Source organism: Stegastes partitus, unplaced genomic scaffold (genome assembly GCF_000690725.1).
Source record: "Stegastes partitus isolate 25-593 unplaced genomic scaffold, Stegastes_partitus-1.0.2 Scaffold1432, whole genome shotgun sequence".
Classification (NCBI taxonomy): Eukaryota; Metazoa; Chordata; class Actinopteri; family Pomacentridae; genus Stegastes; species Stegastes partitus.
In genome coordinates, this window is record NW_007579163.1 from 1 (window position 1) to 17,795 (window position 17,795).

Sequence of the window (17,795 nt, forward strand, 5' to 3'; positions counted from 1 at the left end):
AACTCAGTTGATTAAAACCTAGAAACTTCTGCAAAAGTTCAACATTACTTCCTAAGATAATTATACACGCACACACTATCTATTGTGTATATAGTGTGTGTGCGTATAGCTCTATTGTACTGCATTTCTTCCTATTTATAGTTTATTTGTTCTCTTTTCTTCCTGTCATTTTTTTGGTTATCTTCCCTGTGTCCATGCTGCTACAACAAGTGAGTTTCCCCATTTGTGGGGAAATATAAAGTGCAATCTAATCTAATCTTATCTAATCTAATTTAATCCTTCATTATTATATGTTATGGTATAAACTTATGGCTAGAAAATGTTTTTTCTTGATGTAAAACTATTGTATTTCGATGAGATGATTATTTTCTGTTTTTTTGTTGTTGTTGTTGTTTTGTTTTTTTTTACAGTACCTTTTGACAGCGTAGCTTTAGCTACGCAAGCTTCAAAATTGAAATCCTGCTTATATGTTAATCAGTAATGAAAACTCAATGGTGATAATGACACAATGTCTACTAATATAAAGCTGACATGGGCCTTCCTGCTGCACAGCGAGCACATTGTCCTTCTGCTGAGGGAAACTGCTAAAACACAAAAACTAAAACAGATGAATAAAAGAACGACAAGAAAACTAATAAAATAAAGTTCAATGTGCAGAAGATAAGTCTCCTTCCTTTGCAGAGGAGGATCATTGTACAGTTTGCTGCAGCATCAGGAACAACTTTCTGTAACTGCAGCAGAAGCAAAGACGCCTCCAACTGAAAACACTCTGCTGTCTGACGTTATTGAGCTTGTGCAGCATCCTACTTCCAACAAGCACCTCCAGGAGCTCCAGAGCAGCACAGAGGCAGCGTTCTTTATTACTAAATCCAGGTAGAGTCACAGATACGGTGTTGAAAAGACTCCTGGTCCCCCTAAAATCAACTACAGAAGGTCTTTCAGGGTCCATTGGACCCCAACAAAGAATATGTGCAAAATATTTGTTGGTTTTCATTATAGACTTTTGTACTATGTTAAATCAATTTTCTGATAAGTTTACATATTTTTGGTTCTAAATGCATGACAAAAGTTCTTCTTTTTACATTAAAAAAAAACAAACTTCAAAAGTACAAAAACACTACCTGTCAGTTAAACCAAATGGCCTGGGGTCCGAAAGACCCCCAAAGTCCTGAATAGGGTTTAACACACTGTCATGCTGAATTTTGCCACTTGGTTGTGTCATTTCCAGCCAGAAGAAACCTATTGGATCAATAAAAAAAATCAATTAAAATTCAAGTTGGCATAATTATGAACTCATCTGTGGCCTAACTGTATGTTTCTACATTTTAGTAAATATGAAAACGTCATAAATAGTCAAATGCATCATTACAAATCTCTAACATGATGTTCTACTATCTGTTCTCACTTGTTTTCATTTCCAGGCAGAGAAACAAAAACAGTGGTCAAATAGAAAAATCACTTCATGTCAAAAGTTGGCATTAGTATGAATACATTTGTGGTTTAATATATGTTTTACAAACAGCGTCTGACTGTGTTCTGTCACTTGTTTATATTATTTCCAGTCAAAAAAAAAAAAATACTTGGCAAACAGAAAATCACTATAAATCAAAACTTTGCACGGGTTTACATATTTTTGGCTGAAAAGGTGCAAAAATCAGTGAAACTTACGCCAAACTTTGCGCCTTTTCTCTGGCAGGTGGCGCTGGAGGTGCGCGGATGTTCGGCGGCGCTGCGTGTGGAAGAAGCCGCCTGTTGGAGCTGTTCTGGGGCATGTGGCTGAGAGGAGCGGGGCTGTCTTCCTCCATGACCCGGGGCCCGTCCGTGGAAAAAAAAAAAAAAAAAAAAGAGAGAGCCACCGAGAGAAGCGGCGAGAGAAGGGGGCTGGGGATGCGGCAGAAGCTCGGCTCCACGGGCAGGAAACCAGCACCGCTGCCGCCGCCGGAACATGGAGAGTCTCCTGCTTTGCGGAATAAAGCGACGTGCGTCTGATGCGGGCGAACAGAGAGTTTAAACCAGCGACGGATTTGTTCGTTTTCCACTTTTGTTTCTTTCGCCGTTTTCGCACACATCTGCAGTGATGCGGGCTGCGGAGCCGAGCGGCGCCGCGGCGATTCTGCTCTGCTTTTTGGGATACTTCGTCTCGGGAGCTGCCGGTAAAACGTTACCGGAGGACTCGGCCACACAAGGTAGGAATAAAGTCCGTTTTTTTTTTTTTATCCGCTTTTCTGCTCCCAGAAGCGGCTAGCTCGGCTGCTCCGGAGGCTAACGGTGCCGCTAGCAGCTCGGATGCTGATGCGATACAAACTTAGCTAACGTTAGCGAGTTAGCTGTTAGCACGTAAACTTCTCCGAAAGGCTGCTGAGACAAACTGCCGGATTAAAACCGCACTTTGAGTCGCATTTTGTTTATTCTGCTGCAGTTAAGCGGTTAAAAACACAATATAGTGCAGAATAGTGATAAAATAAGAGCAACGACGAGTCCAGCTGCTGTGATTTGTCATTTTTTTTAGCGCCGCTTCGTTTCACTAAACGCTCCTTTTCTGTGTTTGTGCCTGTTTATCTTAAATAAACCAGCTCTTGTCCACAAAGACTTCAACTTCTGTAATTCAACTTGAGATTTTTATTTATTTTTTTTGTGAAGAAAGTGCTCAGAATGATCCGATTCAACACACAGACTGAAACAATACACCTTTCTCAGGTAGAGCTGCAACGATTAATCGATTAGTTGTGGAAAATTAGCTGCAATTATTTTGATAATTTGTTATGGGAAAAAAGAAGTTTGAATCGTTAAAGCTGGCTTGTTAAATATGAATGTTTTCTGCTGTGTTTATTTCTTGACATTTGCTACTGTTTTATGTCTAGTAAACCCAACTGATCGATTAATGATTAATCAAGAGAATTATCAATAGTGGACATAATTATTAGTCACTGTCCTGCATTTGGTGCCATTTTGTGTTCAGTAAATTCTAATAATATATACAGAACAGGGCTGCAACTACCAATTACCTTCTTGAAATACCTCTCAAAAACCAGTAATTGATTGTCAAAATTGCTTGCTATCAATTTAAAAGTTGACAATTAGTCGATTACTTGTTGCAGCTCTGTCAGTAAACTGATTATTTTCGCTCAGTTTTATGGTCTTTATTTTCATTTAATAAATAGAAGATAGAGGTTTGTTATAGCAAAACTATGACACATTGATGCATCAACGAATAACCTACAAACTCGTAATTATTAGGTTGATCAATTAAGTTATTAATCTCTGCAGCTCCACGGGTTTTATTGTATTATTTTTTTCTGATTTTCATTTTATTTTTTTTATCATAGGTATATAACATGAAGTGAGTGTGCGCTGTATGGATAAGTAACTATTTTATTCTGTTTTAACTATTTTATGCTAGATCCAAAGTGGTTAATTGAATAATCTGAGTTGTCAACTAACTATTTTGATAGTCAATTAATCAATTTCAGTCATTTTTCAATTTTTTTTTAAAGAAAAAGACTGAATTTACTGATTGCAGCTTCTGGAATGTCCTTATTTTCCTGTGTATTTCCTCCCCTATGATGACAGTAAACCTGATATTTTTTGGCTTATCGATGAATCACTTAATCCGACTCTAATATGTGTATCAGATAAAACAACGTAAGAACAGTTGTTTAAAAAAAAATGTGTTTCAGCAAGAGTACAAGAATTACGCTTGGTGTAGAAAAGTAGCGTTAAAAACTAGTATTTCAAAGTAGAGCTTCAACTGTTAACCAGTTAGTTGTCAGCTGTTAAGGTAATCATGATCGATTATTTGGTTTGGAGAACTTTTTTTTTTTTTTACGAGAAAAACAAAACAAAATAGTAAACAGAATATCTTTAGGTTGAGGACAAAACAAGACATTTGTCATCTTGAACGTTTTTCACCATTTTCTGACATTTTATGGACAAAACTTGATTAATCGTAAAAAAAAAAAAAAAAGTAAAAAAGAAAATCAACTCATTAGTTGCAGCCCTATTTTGTACATATTAGGAGAATTTATCATACACAAAATAAAGCATCAAAAACGTAAACAATAAACCCAAACTGATACGGTTCATGGATTGACAGAAACTGACTTGCCAATTATACATTTTTTAATGCAAAAATGCCAAATTTGCTACTTGTCTTTGTCTTAAGTGGTAGATAATTGAATATTTTTGGATTTTTAACAGTTGAGTAGACAAAACGAGACACATGAAGACATCACCTAGAGCTTTACAGACTCCTGTTGGACCTGTTGTTGACCAAACAAGAAACTGAAAACAATAATAATTCAATTAATCGATGATGAAAGCGATCGGCAGCTCTCTTAACCAACAAAATCCTTCATAGTGCAACATAAATACTACAGAACATACTGAGGCTCCAGAGTCGGGGGGGGGGGGGGGGAATTTGTATTACTTTCATCTGTAGAAAGTGGTGTTAGCAGTTATTATATAAGAGATGTGGCAAGTGTGTACATTAATTTTGCCTCGGTCAGGTCTGTGCAGCAAACTTTTCAGGATACAAGCTCGCGTCTGCAGATCTGTCAGAGGGTTTCCCGTCAGCAGACACATGCAAAGTTTGAAAGCAGATATGAATCACAGTAAACCGTCGGCATCTCATTCAGTCGATAACGTCAAAGCTGCCCTGTCAAAGTAGCTGCTAACATCTACCGCATGTGTTTCAGCCATCACTTTTATCTCTGGCTTGCGTGCAGTCATCTGTGTTTGCTTCCCTTTTTTTTTTTTTTTTTGGCCTGCCCTATATTTAGTTCTCTCGCTACAACTGTGTTTACAGGGCGAGTATGAATGTAAACATACAGTAACTATCACTGCAAATCAGCCTGAGATGGAAAAAATACAATACTGGATGCTCAAAGGGGGGGGTTTCTGTTAAATTGTAGAGTTTGATATTTAATATTTTGTTATTAGTTCAGGAGATTCTGAAAAAAATTGTAAGAAAACAAAAAAGGTGTTGATTTTTGCAGTTTTTAAGTGTATTTTAGCAGTAATTCTTTGTACAATGTACTGTTATTTCACAGGTTTTCCCCCGTTTTGTTGTAATAACCAGGAAAGTCACACAAAAAAGTGTTATTTTCCTTGTTAACCATTAAAAAACATTGCAAAACTGCTAATAGGTCCACTTTAAAAATGGTATTTGCATTTTATTGGTAATTCATATCAGATATTTGTCGTTATTTAAATGAACAAAATCTATTAAATATTGAAAAATGGAAAGTGATTTTTTAAATGGTTATTAATCAGGTTTTAAATAGTAAAATCACAGAAAAAAAATTAATAAATGTTAGCTATAAAACAGACTAAAACTGTACATCAAAAATCAGTGTTTTTGCTCATGATGATTTGTTCTTTTACATTGTTGAAGAAAAACTGCAAAATTACACCGTTTTCTATTGTATTTAAAGCAAAAATCTCGAGATAGTTGCAATTATTTGAAAGCAAAATTCTAGATAATGAAAATCAACAAACTGGTATTTTACCGATTTTTACCTGTTATGTCCAATTACAGATCAAAACTACTAAAATCACACAAAAACGCATTAAGTTACACGTTGCCTCAGAGAAAAAAAAAGGCCACAACTGTAAATAACATCAAAATCCCAAATTTATATTTGAACTGAGGGTAATTTGTTGTTGTAGATATAGCCGCATTTTAAAAAAACTTCAGTTATATGAGCAAAAAAAAATATTTGCTCTTATTTGAAAGAAAAAGTACATATATTAAAGACCTTTTTAATTGTTAGTTTACAGATTTTCCTTCTTTTGTTAAATTGCAGATAATATCTTGTAAAATCACTACTTAATAGTATGAATTTACAAATTAAAAGCCTAAACTGTACTAATGTCGACATGAAAAAAATCCTCTTTCTTTTCATAATAAGTACCCATGACATTATACTGTTGCACTGTATTTAAATCTGATATAATTAATGTTATTTTACAGATGTTTTTAGTTATTTTCAGGATTTTTGACAGTTTTTGAATGTGTTTTTTCTCCCACATTTTCACCTTTTTCCTGCAGGATGTTCTTTTACTGTGTAGTTCTCGTTTAAGGCTTGTCATCAGGCATGAAAATAAGTCATATCCACGATCACAAGTTCTGTTTAAAGCTCAAAACAGGCTTTGATAATTCCTGAGATTGCGCCGCTTTGAAGCCTGCGTCTGCTCTCTGTTTCCTCCCTCCTTCTCCGGTGCTCAGCTCGCCTCAGATTGACCTTCGGGCGTCCCAGAGGGGGTTTGTTCAGGTCGATACCGAGGATTTCTCCTGGTCTGTCCAGCAAACGGCATGGATGAGTGGAGCCAGACAGACAATCTGCCCGCAGATATAGATCTCACTCGCATTACTGCTGCCCATAATAGGCATGGCATTGCATCTCCAGCAGGCAAACATTTGCTGAAGCTGGACGAGGGGCTGCCAGGAAGCACACAAATCAGATCATATTGTCACCAGCTAGCCGAGCTTGATTTTGATCACGGGATGCTAGCGTTGGCGCTAACGTCAGCTAGCGTTGGGGAGGATACTTCAGGTCATGGGAAAAGGCTGCGTTTAAGGTCAGGGCCAGCAGCCTCCCTAGTAAACAGCAGGAGCGGTAATGCTGTATACAGTGCAGTGTTTTCACTGGAATACTAACTGAGTGCATTTGCTCTTTAGCCCAATGATGTAACCTAATTGCTTCATCCCCTGCTGAGTTAATGGGATTGACAGCCACTATCTAATCTTACTCTTAATCCGGATGAAGGAGAAGAGCAGGCTGAACACCTACTGATAGGCCATTTCGTTGCTTGTAGTACAGTTTTAGATCAACAGATGGGAGAGTGTTTGAGTGTGTGTGCATATATGGCAAGCTGTTTAAAAATGTAATGTCTAAACTGGATATGTATTACAGACATCCATAATTCAAAACAACATTTCAGATAGCAACATCCTCCAGGATAGATTATGTCACTTTGACAGTTCATGCGTTTCTCATTACAGGGATTTACAATTCAGCTCCAGGTGTTTGCAGCAAGTTGTAATTCCAGTTTCACATAGCAACTGCTTCAGGCCAACTCATCAGAATTCCAGTTTGAATGTCTCTAGTTCAGTTCAGTTCAGCTCATCCACATTGTCAATAGATTCTTAAATAACATTTCGACGTTGGTAGATTTTTTTGTAAAACAAGCAAGTACGATATCCAAATCGCAGCAGCTGCAATTTTTTAATAAAGGTACATTATATCACAAGATACTGTCATAAATGAAACCTTGCAGCGCTACTTGCCAATCGTATTCTCCAAACATAAGGGAACATGCTTGTTTCATACAGACTGCAGCAAAAATCACCATCCATTTGTTTATTTCGTGCAAAAGAAAATGCAAAAATTCCCACTTAAATCGTGGGTCACATCTTAATTGTGATATCTCTGTTAAAAAGCCATATCTAACTACAGATGCCTTGAAATAGAGTTTAGACTCACTGAAATGACATTGTAGAAATCTGCAGTTGTGTCATAAACTATGACAAGTTGGATGTGGTTTGCTTTATTATGACAGTGCAGTTGTAAATGCATATGACAGCCGTTTGACCACCATGTCACAGCAGCCTGAGGCCGAAGTTCTTGTAGATTTTGACCACAAATCTATGTTGAACGAAGCTCTAGTTCCCCACTGGTTAACTTTTTCTACTCGACAGCATTGTGTAACCATTTTAACCACCACAGCAGCCGCCGCGAACAAGAAATCAGACTCGTCATAATGAAGTTGGAGATATCTGCAGCCGGTATTCCGACTAAACTGAATTACGAATGTCTGTAATCGTGGTTTTGACTGGTCAGAATGATTTTGTAGATGCCAGGAACAACATTCTGCAGGGTAACTGGTCAAAGTGGCACTGTTGATATCGATAATGGTAGTTCCAGACAGCAAAACTCAGCTATTAGTGATATAGTGTGATATTAGTGAGACATAGTGAGTGTGTATTATATTATTTGGCACTTGTGTGTTTCATGCTGTGACATGTTGAGCACTTTTTTTCCCCCTGTCGCTGAATCACTCTGCATGCTCTTTACTGACGTGGATGTTTTTCTCACCACAGATGTTTGTTATTTATCTGAATGCTAAAATAAAAAAATAGCCTCGATAATTGCGATGTCTTTTTTTTTTTTTTTTTTGCTGTGGTCACGCAAGTTATTAAATCCAGGATCACAAACAACAGTGTGTTGGCGCTTTAGGTCGAAAAGGCATGTCTGGTGTAGTTGTTTTTGTTAGTGTTCAAATGATGAACAGATTTTTATTATTTCTTGTTTTTCCTGCTGGGAAGGTGCAGTAACAGTGTTCATAGTGCTACATGACAAACAGAAAAATATAGTTGCAAGTAATTATTTATTTACTGCTTTATAGCAAACAAGGCTCCAGTGTTTGAGCAGCCAGAGGTTGTGTAATGTAGTGTGTGTTTGAGTGTTTTTATTGTTCGGACCTCCTCTTCCACTCACATGATTTCATGGTCTTCTCCTAACCAACCATGCGCTTCTGCTTGTTTGCTGTTACAGTCCTCTGGTGCTGCTTCAGAACAGAAACAGTGGGCCAAAGTAATTACAATTAGGAGAAAACTTAGGATTGGTCAGTTTAATTAGGTAATTTAAAACAAGAAAATGTAGAAAAATATCTGCTTTTTTTAAGTTTCTGAAGTGAGTTTTGTCTGCTGGAGGAGATCATGTAGAGATTCATGGACTTAATGAGGCAGCTAATTGACTAAAACATCAACAGATTGCCTACATGTCATGTTGCTGTAGTCTGTTGGAGGATTTTTCTTTCATAACCAAACAAATTCTACAAATGCTGAAGTGGATTTTGTCCCCTTTTCCTTTTTTTTTATTTATTTATTTTTTTAGACCAGTTCCTCCCTTGCAATTTAATTTGCTTTTTCAGCCATTAATGCTTGTTGCTGCTTGTGATGCAAATACATCAGTGTGACAAAACAATTGTCTGCACATATTTCCAGAATCAGTTGGCACCTTTAAGAGTTTAAAGAGGAAAACAATAATATTTCTCTGGTACCAGAAGTTGTGAGGATTTCCTGCTTTTCTTCGCTCTTCGCCATAGATCTGATCAGACAAAACAAGACAGATAAAGAGGCCACTTTGGTCTGTAGGAAACTGGGGAGGCTATTTTTCTCTGTGGTCCTAAATGAAATAATTGTTTTATCTGTAATTATTAAATAATAGATAAAACAATTTGCTGTTTTCTTGATAAAGAAAATGATCTTGAGCTACAGCCATACATGATGCTTAAAAATATGATCATAGCTGATTATCAGTCGTCCACAGAAGATTGATTACATTTAATTATTTAAAGCATCTGCATGTAAAAGTAAAAACAAAACTTTTCACCTGTCATAGCTTCACAAAACTTAGGCCACGTTTACACATAGCTGGGTATTTACAAAAACAGATCTACGTTCCCAACAATTCTTTGTTAACACAAACCTGCTTAAACACATCATTAAGAGCTGCTATTAGCATGCCCAACCTATAGGGGGCAGCGTGACGTGAAGCATAAAGCCACGCTAGCCAATCAGAATCCGGGAAAAAACACAACAACGTATGGCACAAATTACTTCCTGTTACTTCAACGATAATGACGCAAGGGTCGTTTGTTTGGACCGACAGAGAAGTGGAGCTACTCCTAAATGTGGTGTTAGAATAAAATACTTATTGACTTTCTATCACAGTAGCTAGACTGTAAACATGGTCGCACACATGACACTGATGACGTTTTTGTCGCATGCTGTGACATCAAACTCCGTCTCCTTGTGTCTACATGCAAACATAAAGACGGAGTTTTTCCAAATCTCCACTGTGGCCGGAGTTTTCAGATGTGATCGTTTTCGGTGACTTGTAGCTTCGTTTACGTATAAACCAAAGACCCAGAGGCATTGAAATATCACCGTTTTTGCTACGTGTAAACAGGGCCTAACTGTTTATCTCTTTAAGCCTCTAAACCCCAAGCAGTGTATTGTTTTTTTTTTTTTTATTTGCTTCTGTCACATTGTCACTCATTTTTCACTGCAACATAAAATCCAGCACCTCTATGGAAACAACCCAAACACGACTGGAAGTAGAGAACTCAGAAAGGTCTTATGACACAGTTATATTGCATAAATTAAAAACCTGTCGTCAACATGTGCCCACAGGTGTTATCAGTACTGCAAAAAAATGTCTCGAAATGCTATAAATAATTTACTACTCAGTTTTACAGCCTCAACAAACTTTTTCCCACTACTCTGCAGATCAACTGTAGAAGGACGTTTCACCGTGCTGACTGTATCTCACAACAACTTGGCCCTCTGTTTTTGGGCCATGCTGCATTTATTTTATTTCCGTATCCCTTTCTCATTTGTTTCCATGTTTGTCTCGTCTCTGCTCTGGGTAAAAACAGAATGCAGTTCAGCTGAATATTAACTGAATTCTTCTTACATGACAGTATTTTTGGTGGATTTTTTTAAACGAGAAACATACAATTAAGTGCTTGTTTTATTAGATGATATGCCTTTCCAACACATGCTTCTTTTAAAGCATATTCAATGTTTTTTAGGGTTTTTTGTTAACATTTAAAGCTACCTACAGGTTCAGAAGGTTAATGTCATTGTGAATCGAATGCTTTTCTGTGTTTTTTTTTTTTTTAATTGCTCGCATAACTTTGAACAACAGTGACTTGTGATAAACCGCCCATGATAATGAGCAGTGTGGCTGCTGCTATTGCAAACCTTCTGCTAAACCTCATGTATGAGCTTCCCCCTCCTCTGCTTGGAAGAACACCAAACCATCTCGCACGCCCAGCGGAGTCCAGCCATACCATCCATTTCCAGTTTATCACACCTCAGCTTTGTGGTGCTGAAATGATTGGCCTCTCTGAAACTTTAATTCGGGCTGTAGTGGAAAGACAACAGGCACTCGTTCTCTCTGCCTCGTTTTCTCCTCGTGGGGTTCTCTCTTTCTACTTGCTTCCAAACGCTCTCAACCACCCTGCTGCTTTGGCTGCTGTTGCCGCGGATAATTGGTCCGAGATCGCAGCGTTGGTCAGGCAATACTCTTTGATGCCTTTATTGTCCATATGGTGCTCAATGTACAAACACAGATAGTTAAGTTGGTGAGTAAGAAGCAGTTCTGGAGGTTTAGCTGCAGAATCAGGGGCCTACTACACCAGCAGTATGTACTGATTGCAAAAAAATAACACCCACATGTTGTACTGGACCAGACCAGTCTACCTCTCCTGCTGTGTCCCATAATTTCATGCTTGTAGGGCTTCGATCTACTTGCATTGTGCGTTTTGCCATTTGTTTTGAAATTCCCAACTCTTTACCGTTTCCGCAGCTCTGCAGTTACCCGCTTTGCTCTATGCTACCATTAGCTAGCTGTTGGTGCTACACTGTGCACTATGAACATGTAGGTTTGTTTACATTTGTTCTTTGTTTTGATGTGGATTGAAAGAGCATGTAGATCAATACTGTGTTTATTTTTTTAATGTTTACAGCCAGCTGCGTTCCAGTACTCACACTGCCGTACTATATAGCATGCTAGAAACAGATTTAGTATGTCTCAGTATATAGTATGTTGAATGTAGTGTCCTAAAAAATACCAGGATGTTCTACTACATCCAGTCAGATTGTGCTGTTTACAGTCCATGTTTTAATCAAAGTCACTTTTTTCTGAAATGTCTCATTTACAAAATTTGCAAAAAAATAAAGTGTAAAAGTTGCAGGTTCTGATTAGACGCAAACTGTATGAAACGGTGTGTACGTTGAGAGATAGCTGTATTATGTACTTATCATAAAAAGACTTTACAGCAAGACTGTACTGCATTTGCTTCAACGCTAAATACAAGTGAAGATTGACTCAAAAATCCAGCTTGAGTGTGTCCTGCTTTAATGGGAAAGTTCTGTTTTATTTTATTTCATAATGAAAAGGCTCTTCAACTGACAAAATAAACAACTGGCCTTAAACATGACATATGTGGCACTTTATGGGAAACAACAGAAGTATTTAGTTCTTTCTAAAAAGAATGGTTTTGCAGTTCATTTTGTATTTTCAGAGCTCAGGAGTAGAATTAGTGAAACCAAGCTTTAGTTGCTTTTTTGTGAGCGAATACAATAAGCGTAATTGATTGTGGGATTGGCAGTATATTGTCTCATATTGACTGCATGTTGCTGTATCAAATCAAATTTGTATCATGGTAGACTTTGTAGACATTGCTGATGAAAGAACGGATGTAATGCAGTATCTTTAGCTTTCAGATAAGTGCCTTAGTGGGCAATAAAAGTCATAGAACAGAGAAGTTGCTCAGTAATGTTAATTTATACCATTTATTGTATATATGTACATACTCAGTTGTAGTAATCAGTATTAATGAAGACGCCTTGTTATAAAGCCATGTTTACTTCAGTGTAATTACCAGTATTGCTTCTTACTTTTCTATTCCAGTCTTATTTTAGCTTCCTTATGGCTACTTTAATTTATCATGCTTCTATCTCATTGCTTTTCTATTGGGCACAGCATTTATTGTGTTACGTAGTTCTTTCTAGTTCTGGCACAAGAATTTTCAAAGGATTAACAAAATTCTGTCTTATCTTATGATAAGCCTTCACATGCTGTGAATACATAACATTTAATGAATATCGCTTCCAAATATGTCCTTGACTACTGATTTTCTTTCCTGGAAAAACAAAACCTAAGAGTCAGCCCCTCGGTTTTAGAGTTTGTATACTGCATTTGCCTATCGAGCAGAGTCTACTGTACATTTTTCTGTTGCGCACAGCCAGAGGGTCTTGGGCCGATCTTCTTCTCTCCTGAGCGCCGAGGAGACTCCCAGCTTGTTTAACAATGATGTCAGCTAGTCCTGATTTATTGGACGAAGGCTGGGAGGGGACTGTTGCATTTGTGTGTGTGTTCATGTCAGTCTGGAGTCTCCCAGGGGAGTTTTTTAAAGTGAGCACAGCTGGTACCCCGAGCAGCATATCAGTGGGAGTGGGACCGGAAGTTCGGTCATGATCCCTCCAACACACACACAGAAAATCCTAATGCACCGGAGAGTTTATCTTGAGGGGGAACTCCAGTCTTGTTTCCAGTCCGGCGCTGTGCAAATGTAATAAAGGGAAGGAATGAAGTGCGGATCTTTACACCGTAGGATAATCATGTGTTGGTTTGAGATTAGCATGTAGCGCTGCCAGATCTAGCCAAAGTGTTATTTGGTGCAGAGGTTTGTTTTTAAATGCACTCGGGCTGAACTCGGTGGTTCCTTGCTGACCGGTGGATCCCCGGAGCTGTTCGAGGGGAGGGGAAGGGGATCAGTCTAGCCGGTGGTATGCCACGGTGGGTGGGGTTTCAAGGAAGAGTTATGACAAAATCCAGTTTCGGTGAGCGTGGGGGGAAGGTGGGAGTGTTTTGGTAAAGGGGGGGAAAGACGAGGGAAAACCTTTCAGCTGTAATTGAAAGGTCACCACGGGTCAGCCGGTGATCAAACAGGGCCCACGTTGTCATGTGAGACGAGATCACCGCGTGGGCTCGTGTGGTTGGGAAATTATAGCGTTCTTCTACTGAGTTTGTTTTTATCATACCTCTGGCATATGAAAATGAAATTGGCTTTTTGTTGTTTTTTTTGTTGTTGTTTTTTTTTCGTCTCGTGATGTGCTGAAAACTACTTCTGAGCTCCAAAACCCTGCAGCGGGTTTGGAAGGCATGTTGTCTTTATAAATAATCACCAAAATTGCACCATTTATCAGGGCCAGAAACTGTAAAAACAGACTTTCCAATAGTCCATATTTGTATAAAAGTCACTTTATTCTACATTAAAAATGAACAAACAATAAAGTGCTTGCTGCAGATTCTTTAAAAAACGAAAAAATTCCATGCTCCTCGGCACATTTGAAATGCCCTGTAGCTGCGACAGTCATGTGAGAGCAATTTCTATTTTTATAGCTGAACTGCAGAGGAGACGATGAGAGACTAAGAGGAAAATTAAACATATTGGATTAAAAAATGTAAAAACAGCATGTTGTTGGAGGATACATTCAGCATGGTAAAACATCTTCCAAGAGTTGATGAGCAGAGTAGAGTGAAAAGCACAGTTCGTAGGGGCTGTAAAAATATAAACAATAAGTTATCTCTAATGCATAGAGCAACATTTTTTTCCCATCATTAGTAAAAACCTGTGGGCCTTTGTGAAAATGTTGCACTTGCTACTTCCAGGTGTTTCTGATTGTGGCAAAATTAAATAAAAGACATTTCTGAGTTCTCTGTGCTTCTAGCCATCGTCATACTATTTCCATAGAGGTGCAGGACTCTATATTGCAGTGAAAAATGAGCCCACAGTGAGGAAAAACACTCAAAGACTGATTGAGGTTCAGAGAGTTAAGCTCTGCAGGGTGGATGTCCATGAAAGCCATTTACACTGTGCTGTCTCAGACAAACGCTGAGCAGAACATCGTGAATTCTTTGGATGGTTGAGGGATGTATTTTTTTATTTTTTTTTGAGTTTCTATAATTAAATGCAGCCTGTTTAAAAAGCTTCAGCAGTGTCAGAAATATATTCTCCATATTCTCACAGTGTGAGGACAAGACAGGTTTGCAAACCAAGCAGTCAGAACAAAAAAAGATGCCGAATCCAAGAGCGTGCTAGCGTCAGCATATTTGTCTCGGTCTCACCTTGCAAAATCGACCTCTGCTCAGCGACTGTGACCAGATTCTCTGACCAGCTTTTTGGTGTTAGCCAGCGTTTAAAAGAAAGTGTGTGATTATTATTGGTGCTGCAATTTGAGAAGAAAATCTGTCCTTGAAGTTCAACAGAAACAGGCAGGATCTAAATACTGTCGCCTTTATTCCAGTGGTTTAAATTTGAACTGATTCCTGTTGCAGCAATCACCCAAGGTCACACTAAATAGCAGCCATGGATTATGGTTTAACTCCAGGTTCACACTCTCCTCTTCTTCTTCCTCTCCCATGAGGTTTTTTTTTAATGCCTGAAATTTCCACCACCATGGCCAGAGCTTGTTTGTTGTTTTGCTGCATTTGGAAAACCAGTGACGTGGAACTTTGGGTGACTCAGCTTCATAGAATGTACATCTGGTTGGTTATTATCTCTTAATTAACTCATTAAAACGTCAGTAAATTGATGCATAGTTTCTGCTATGTTTCCTGTCATATTTAAATTGCTTTTTATATTCATCCAACACTTGATTCTGTTTAATTCATCGTCACTTGTGACAGAAAACAAAGTAAATATTCACGTGACAAGCTGGACTCTTTTGCCTTTTTGCGTAAAGAATAACAGCAGCAGTTAATGTGCAGTTTATGGTGTAATCATTGCAGCTCTACATTGTTATATTTTCACTGCAGTGGTACAATTCAGCAAGCTTTCACTTTACCGTCTGGCATACCTCAGAAATATAGATGCAGTGCTGCTGGAGTGCATTATGCTGCTTTATTCTGGTGTCTAAGTTACAAACTGGGATATTTGCATTTGGTTGTATTTTAAGGTGCTCGAAGATGCAATCATCACAAAAGCGAGAGCATGCATGCATGAGCCCATAAAAAGGAAATGGTCAAGCTGTGTTAAGCTGTTGATTGATTTACAACTCATGCACTGAGCAACTTGCAAAGAAAACATTTCACCTTAAAAGTTTCTGGAAGCTGCTTTTGAGCAGCATAGCGACTCCAATCCTTTGTTTTCTCTTGTCTTTACGTTCACTAGCAAAGAAACAAAAAGGCAGAAACATCCTTTGATTTATGAAACAGCTAAAACACAACCTAATGTGATGAAATAACTTTGTGCTTGTTTGAATCCTTTGCTTTTGCCTGTTTAGCTCATTCGGTGTTGCGGTCTGAAGTCTGTTTGTAACACATTTATTTACAAAAATGGCTCACAGTCTGCCATATAATGTGACTGATAAGATACTGAGACAATGTGGATGTATATATTTTTTCATATGGGAGTTTTAACTTGCAACACGATGACTGTATCAACTCTTTATGAAGTCAGCGTAACATTAATGGTCACTTATGGCTGTTGGTGCACTGTTGCACCAAATTAAATAGTACTACTCCTCTGCTCGAGATGTATCACTTTTTCATTCCTCGTCCACCTTGGAGAAGGTGTTTTATATGTGCAGTTGTTTTTCCCTTCGGCTCTAAGGCTTCTTTGAGAGAGGGAAATGGTCCATTGTTTTAGAAGGGAAGTGCCACTGGCTGCAGTCCAATCTCTTTGTGATCGGCTGGAATGTGGAAGCAGAGGGCCTGGCATTGAAACTAAACCCAGTTAGTGAGAGGACTGTATTTAAGTTGGCTGTGATTATAACACCGCAGTGTCCGTATATATCCGCCTGTCGTGACGGTTTAGACTTTATGTGCAGCGTGTCGCGTTCACACTGTACTTACTGAGCTCTCCGTCCGTTCACAGAAGTGACCCTGAAGGTCCACCTGAGCGACGCCAGCACCCACCAGCCCCTGATCGGAGCCACCGTGCAGCTCTTCGCCAACCAAACTCCTGTAACCACGGAAACCTCGTCAGCCGACGGCAACACCTACCTGCGCTTCCCCTATCGCCTCGGGACGCCGCTGGTCGTCACCGCAACCAAACAGGGATATGTGCCAAACTCTGTGCCCTGGACTCCCTCCAGATTACCTGGTAGGTGTGACACACTTTAACCCTCTGAACTCTGTGGGTGGGTTTTGTTTCTGTCGCCTTTTTACTCACCGTGGCTTCATTTTTTATGGAAACAGCATAATCATGGCTGAAAATAAAGAGGCCTCAAATGTGTATTTTCTGCAGTTGCAATGCCACGAGTCACAAAAACAGAAAAAGCTCCAAGAGCACACACAATTTTGTCAAACTGGAATGTTAATTAAATGTAGGAGATTCAGCATTTGTGTTTAATGAAAATACCAAATGTTTGCCTGTTATAGCTTCACAAACATTCAAACTGTGGTTAACCTTCTGAACCGCAGCAGTTTTTTTGCTTCTGTTACATTTTTACTCACTGTTTCATCGTTTGTCGATGGAATATGAAGTCCTGCACCTCTATGGAAACAGCACAAAGGAGAAAGAACTCTGTGCAGTATGGCACCGTTATGATGCCATAAATCCATAAAAACAAACAAAGACATGTCTTTACAGGTAATACAGGTAATCTCGTTGAGACACAGGGCCTCATTCAAGAGAGACCTGTTCGCAATTAATAAGTTTACCAAAAAAAAAACAACCCAGAAATCATCAACAACATTTCCCACGTGCACACATTATTAAATGTAGAAGATTCTTTAAATGTAATCAAGCATTTATATCAAGTGAAAACACCAGATGTTTGCCTGTGTGTTAAAAATGATATGACATTTTTCATTTGCTTTCATGACACGTCTCCTCTTTGCTCTGTATAAACACCGCCTGCAGTTCAACCGAAAAGTCCCTGAATTTTTATCACAAGACTGTTGGTCGCAACCCAGTCAGTCATGGTTTCCCAGTTGCACAGAGGAGCGCCGAATTTTATGTTTTTTGCATATTTTGATTACTGCAAATGTTTTTTGTTTTTTTTTTGGGGCGTATTTTTAATTGAGATGTAGATAAAGTGATTTTCATGAAATACCCTATTTAAAGCTTCAGTCTGTTGTGAATGAAACTGAAAAGTTAACAAGATGAGTTCAAGAGCTGTCAGGAAGTTCAAAATCTAATAATTCTCTCTGTTTTTATAGTTTCTGATTTGAAATAAGGGTGTAATTTAAAACAAAACAAAAAGCTTTTTC

At 38.4% G+C, this 17,795-nt stretch overlaps 1 protein-coding gene across 1 annotated transcript in view; it reads left to right on the forward strand.

Moving 5' to 3' along the window:
- Nucleotides 1–1,848: 1,848 nt before the first annotated feature.
- fam171a1 (family with sequence similarity 171 member A1) overlaps nt 1,849–17,795 on the forward strand; it is a 36,524-nt gene continuing 20,577 nt past the window's right edge. Inside the window, exons 1-2 of the mRNA XM_008299552.1 lie at nt 1,849–2,186; nt 16,456–16,683. Coding sequence (XP_008297774.1) covers nt 2,078–2,186; nt 16,456–16,683 — 337 coding nt within the window. The 5' untranslated portion in view covers nt 1,849–2,077. The remainder of the gene's footprint in view (nt 2,187–16,455; nt 16,684–17,795) is intronic.